Source organism: Hipposideros armiger, unplaced genomic scaffold (assembly GCF_001890085.2).
Source record: "Hipposideros armiger isolate ML-2016 unplaced genomic scaffold, ASM189008v1 scaffold_45, whole genome shotgun sequence".
Lineage (NCBI taxonomy): Eukaryota > Metazoa > Chordata > Mammalia > Chiroptera > Hipposideridae > Hipposideros > Hipposideros armiger.
In genome coordinates this window covers 4,816,488-4,822,711 of record NW_017731395.1, presented here as the reverse complement: position 1 = coordinate 4,822,711, position 6,224 = coordinate 4,816,488, and the positions used below count along the sequence as shown (strand labels likewise).

The 6,224-nt window shown below is 48.6% G+C and overlaps 1 protein-coding gene across 1 annotated transcript in view; it reads left to right on the top strand.

The window, feature by feature from the left end:
* Positions 1-6,224, top strand: part of CAPN8 (calpain 8) — a 65,485-nt gene that overhangs the window by 20,281 nt on the left and 38,980 nt on the right. The window contains exons 5-7 of the mRNA XM_019639585.1: positions 665-833; positions 1,875-1,958; positions 3,988-4,073. Of these exons, the coding sequence (XP_019495130.1) occupies positions 665-833; positions 1,875-1,958; positions 3,988-4,073 (339 nt within the window). The remainder of the gene's footprint in view (positions 1-664; positions 834-1,874; positions 1,959-3,987; positions 4,074-6,224) is intronic.

Genomic DNA, 6,224 nt, shown 5'->3' with positions numbered 1-6,224 from the left:
GCTGTGGAGGGCAGTGTCACTGGCCCTCATATGTGGGATCCGAACCGGGGCCCTCTGGCGTCCCAAGCCAGTTCTTAACCACCGCGCCACTCGGCCAGCCCTCCATGTGAATTTTTAGAAGAATTATGAAAAAGAAGAGGAAAACCAATGTACTTAGATACCAAACTCAACAAAGTCTATTGACCCTTTCTTTCTTCAAAGTCATTCTCCTTCTCATTGACATTTGATGTTTAAAGACTTCTTTTGGGTTCTTTTAATTAGTTTCATTTACTGGTACCCTTTTCAGCAACCCTGATTCCTTTCCTGCCCTGTTCCTACAGCAGGCCCCAGGAGATGCCTGTCAGCCTTGAGAGAGGGTCCCCGTCATCCCTATCCTTGCTGCCAACCCCCAGAATCCCAAGAAGTCAGGGTCAGCTCAGGATAGCTTGCACGTTGCTTTTCCTAGGACAGGGTTCCCTGATATGAGGTGGTCTGAGATTCATTCCCGACAAAGTGCTGAGCTGGTCACGTGAAACTGTGGCCTAATCACCTCCCTGGCCCATGGCAAAATTGCTTTCCAGACCACACCATGTCCTAGCATTGCCCCTGCTCATAAGCCACATGGTCCCCTCGCTGGGGTTGCTAACGGCTGTGGTTGATGCATGTTTTCTTTCTTTTCCAATAGGCTCAACGGTTCTTATGAGGCCCTCACTGGAGGGTCCACAGTGGAGGGGTTTGAGGATTTCACGGGCGGCATCTCTGAGTTCTATGACCTGAAGAAACCTCCAGCCCATCTGTATCAGATCATCAGGAAGGCCCTCCGTGCGGGGTCGCTGCTGGCCTGCTCCATTGATGTGAGCCAGGATGGCTTCTCTTACACCCCCCCCCCCCCCCCCCAGTGTGTGATAGGAAAGGAGCTGGAGACAGGGCCAGAGGCCTGGGGAGGCTTTGGGCCGGAGCACAGTCTGGGACTTAATGGGCAAGTCTGGTGACATATTGGTTCCTGGCATGTGGGAACTGGCTAAGACCTAATTAATGGGTAGGAACTGGGGTTGGTCTCATTGTGGGAGCCTGATGTCCCCTAACTGTTAAGAGCCCCTTTGGTACTATGGGAATTGCCCTAAGAATATAGCCTTGATCCTTGGATCCTAGCCCTACCTTTGCTCTGCCTTTGTGCTAAGTAATCTTGGGATTTTGGAAGACAAATATGATGCTTGACAATACCTGATGGACTTTGAGGTCCCTGAAGAAAAGGGAAGAAGTGCTGAAACCAGGGGTCATGCTCTGTCTGGGGGTTGACTATGTAGATTGCCAAGGCGGCATGGAGACGAGAGCCCGGAGGCCACCAGCTCTGTGGCCAGTTGTCACCTGCCCCTCCCCCTGCTCTTTCTTCGTCTCCTGCCCTTACCTGGTGACCTCAGACATGTGAATGACAGGTCTCTTTGAAAACCCTAGCAGGATATGTGGAGAAATGTTAGGGGGCATTGTGGGGGACGGGAGGGGGGGTGGATGTGAAAGGACAGTTGGGAATCCGGCTCTGTGACAACAGTGGAGAAGCTGTGCTTGTCCAGAGCGGTCGCCATGGATAATTAGTCTTCCTCAGGCAGCAACTCTTGGAGAATAAATGACTTCCCGGTTTCCTGTGACATTTTCGAGGCTGGTAATCACATTCCAGGCTTGGCAGCCGCATAGCACCCTGCCTGGAACCGCAGGCCTAATTAAAGAGGGGTCGCATGGAGAGGCTCTGTTTACCTGAGGTTCACTGGTGCACCTGCACCCCCCGGCCCTACACTGGGGCCTCCGTGGCTGAGCATCATGTCCTTGGAAAGCACTATAGGACCAGCCCCAACAAGGTCAGGGTCAGCCACCCTCAGTGAACTTTATTTTCAACCCAGGTCTCCAGTGCAGCCGAAACAGAAGCCATCACCAGACAGAAGCTGGTTAAGAGTCACGCATACTCTGTCACTGGAATCGAGGAGGTAAAATCGACTGGGGGTGAGAGGAGGGCAAAGGTAACAAGCCGTGATAATACCGTAAGTCCAGGGCATCCCTGAGAGAAAGAGACAAGGGATCACCACCAAGAGTTTCCTTGCCCGGCTGAGCTGCAGTTGCTCTTCGGCTGCACGGAGCCCCGATACCACATGTGTGGTCAGCTTTTGCTCATCACCAGCGCCCTTCTGACGCTTACCCACTCAGAGGTGGGGAAGGTCACCTCTCAGAGCTATAGCTCAATGGGTTCTAACTAAATGCAGGCTCTCCTTACAGAGGAAAAACTGAGGGTTGCTAGTTGGGAGGGGGTGGGGATGAAGGAGAAGGGGAAGGGACGAGACAATTCAAAGTGGTAATTACAATATGGACTCAGGGATAGAAAAGACAGTCTGGGGAATATAATCAATAATGTTGTAAATACTTTTTAGGGGGCCAGATGGACTCATGTCTTGTTAGGGAGACCACTTCATAGTTGGTGTGGAGGCCACCAACTGTATATCTGACCACCGCACTGTATATCTGAAGCTGATGTTGAATAATATTGAATGTCAACTATAATTATATATACATATAGTCATGGGATGTGGAGTAGAGTGTAGGAATGGAGTCAATGGAAATATAATAGATTAAGTATGATATCGGGGATGGGAGGGCAGTAGATGGGGGAGGGAGGTTGTTTCTGTGTGAGGGGTGAAAAAAGTAACTATTGCATTGTTCTGTACACCTGAAACTAACAATAAAATAAATAAATAAATAAACGCAGGCTCTCTCCTCTGAGATGTAGCCAGGAAGAGGAAGGTCCTTGAGGGAAGCTGTAGAAATTGCCAGTTAGATTCTGCACTCATCCCAAGAAGTGTGTTTGTGCAGCTCAAGCAGGGGAAACCCCTGGCCTCCCCAGAGGGAAAAAAAGACAGTGATACCTGTCCTGACATTCTGGGTGAGGTATCATCATGGGAAGGAACACAGGTAGTTTTCATTCGTCAACCCAAGGAGAAAGTGAGGGCTAAAATTTTCATTGTTTTTATTTACTATATTCTGCCTATGCCCAAAAAGGATTTGAGGTGGTTTACAATGAAAAGCATAGACACAATAAGACCACACAACTAAGGTAAAATGCACCAGACAATCTACGCTAACAACAGTGTAACAACTGAGAAATGATTTTGTGTTGGGTTTCCCGACGGCCAAGGCAACAAGTGAAGTGCGGTGGGTGTCTCAGCTCTTGTTATTCATTAAAATGGCATGGATGTTCATCACATGTGTTCGTGTGGCATCAATATGCTCTTTAGTTACGTTAACCCCCAAGTATGACTACGTATAAACATCGGGCTAGGGCATGATGGAAGATATAAAGGGAAGTAAAACACTGAAGTCTCCACGATTCATTCATTGCTTTTGTGTGGGTGTATGCAGGCTCATAGTGACTTTGTAATAAATAGTAGGGGAAGGCAGTACGTATGGATTTATGAGTATGGGCTTTGGAGAGAGAGACTGGGTGCCCATCTCCATCTACCATGTACTAACCAGGCAACCTTGCATAAGTGAACACCTCTGAGCCTCAGATTTTTTGAGCTATAAAATGAAGATAATAACAGTACCCAGCTCACAGGGTTGTCTTGAGATTTAAATGAGACAGTAGCTCATTTGACAAGCTTAGCACCGTGCCCAGTTCATATAGTACATGCACAATAAATGTAACTGTTGTGCTATTAGTATTTGTTGGGAGGGCATTTATTATCATTAGATCTTGTGTATTAAGAACAGCGTCAACTATAAAACTCCAAATCCAAGTTAAAGCAGACATAAACTTGTTTCTGTGCTAGACTCACTATTTATTCAACCAAGATGTGACAAATAGAGCAGTTGGCCAGGGCCTGGAAACACACAGTAAAAGCAAATAAAGTGTGGTTGTTTAGGAATGTTCGAAAAACGCAATGCAAACCCTCTGAGGTAGACTTCAATGAGGGGCAGCAGGAGGGCACAACTGCAGTGGCTTTTGTGTGTGTGGGCCTTTTGCAGGTGGAGCTCCGTGGCTGTCCAGAGAAGCTGATCAGACTCAGGAATCCATGGGGCAAAGTGGAGTGGACGGGAGCCTGGAGTGACGAGTAGGTGCTGTCCTGTGTCCCCTAGACCCTGCCCCCCTTGGCGGAAAGACATCATACAAAACACACCATGATGACACTGATGGTCCAGTGAGCTCAGCAGCACCTTCTGTGCAGGAATGACACAGCCTTTTCAGAAACGTGTAGTAAACCCGTTCCAGGCTGGGAAAAGCCAAGCAACACCCGCATAGCTGGTCTTTGATTCTGGATCACCTCTTGGCAATTGCAAATTTGGCAGCTCCGTTGAATTTTGCTCAGTGCTGAAGGGTTTGTCTGTTTTCTGCCCGCCAGGGGTGGTGATCCAAAGGTGAGATCGATCACTCACAATCGGATTCTTTCCACTCCACAAACCCCGGTCACTCTGACAAAGGCCAAACCCCTCAGCGCTGAGAGGAAATGACACTCGGAAAGTGAAACTCTACCCTGGGAAGCAGCTGGCCGCAGCAGGCAGAGATGAATGGAGTGGCGGGCACTCTGTCCCGAAGCTCATGATGGGCGGGTATTGATCTCTGCCTGCAAAGTCCTTAATGACCAGACAGGCTCTTCTTGGGCAGGCTTCTCCTCAGGGGACAGGAAGTCTGTCTGAGATGGTGACTGGGCACCGAGGCCTCCCGTGGTGTCCCACAACCCCGCTGTGCCTGGAATCGATGTTGCCGTGGTGAAGGAGGGTGTTGAAAGCATGGAGCTGCTGGCACGGGGGCGGCAGGTTGACACTGGGAAGGAAACAGACTTCGCCAGTGTCGTTGATGCAGAGCCACCAGAAATGGGAATGCTCACAATAATAATCCCCCTCCCAATATGTCCTTAAACCTCGTGTGTACCCCACGGTCTGTCCTTACATGATGCCACTAGGGCTTTGGAAGGGAACTTTATTACATTTAAACTGCTCAAAACCGCAGTACTTCCCGTCAGGTTTGTGTCAGGAAGGGACACCTGTCTGTAGGGCCCAGGAGCAGCCTCCTCAAAGTTTTTGCATTCGACTGCCTAAGAGTAAGCAAAACCCCAAACCCCAATTCTGCCAACTGCCCCCAAAGAATGCCATGGCCAAATGAAATTAAAACCCTGAGTTTTGGCCATTTTAACCAACAGCTGTTTACCAAGCTGCCAAAAGGGCTTGTTTGACTTTCTCTCTTTTCTCTAATGCCACCCAGTCCCTAAGAAGCTGGGACAGGTCCAAGGGTGGAGGTGGTGACAGGCCTGGTGTGTGTGTGGACACGATGTTGGGGGCAGAGGGTGTTGCGTCACTGAGGTAGCAGCTCTAGGCCCAATGTCTAGTTCAATTAAATATATATATATATATATATGTATATATATATATATATATATATTTTATTTATTTTTATTTTTTTTTCACAAAAACCAACTGGAAGGTTACGGTCAGGTCTAGAATTTGTCCCCTAATCTTTGTTTATAACAAACACCTTCTGAGATGTGGTTCTGATCTAGTCAGTGTTTCGATGATTTAAAGAGCCCTGGGAGCTCCCCTGCCTGGTCCCTTGGGGCTCTTAGAGGCTGGGCTTGGGTGTGTGCCCCAGCTTTTATGCAGGGAAGGGGACGTGTTCATGTCTTGCTGAAAGCATTCAGGAAAGAGAGTTTTTAAAAAAATGGATTTTGATATTGCTCAGTTATTTAGCTGTTGCATGCATATTTCAGGAAAACCTAACTTTGTAAAGGTCAGGTAGCTGGAGATGGCATTTGAACAGTTTCTGGGTATGGCCACAGGAAGGCCACCAGCAGGAGGCCTCACAGGGCGACATTACCTTAGGGAAACTGGCTGGATTGTCATCCTTGCAGTCTCAGGAAGTGAGCCATGGCTGTGTGCCCAGAGATGGTCATACCGTCTCATAATATCTTCACCCCAGACTGACAGATAAGCCAGAATGACAACTTACTAATTGATAGTGGTGCGCATGCCTTTCTGTGACAGGCCTTCTCCCATGGCCTCTCAGACTCCCCCATTCCTGTGGTCAGGGGCTTGGGAGCCTTAATTAGAAATGTAAAAGCTACCTGAAGAGTAAATTTAGGGCAAGACCAGAGCACAATGTTCCTGTTGCATGTCCCCGGCTTGCGTCCCCTCCCCACACTGTGCACTCCCCGCCCCCGACCCCCCATACTCTCTGTTACTCATTTCCTCCCAGCTTTTTTTCTTTTTTC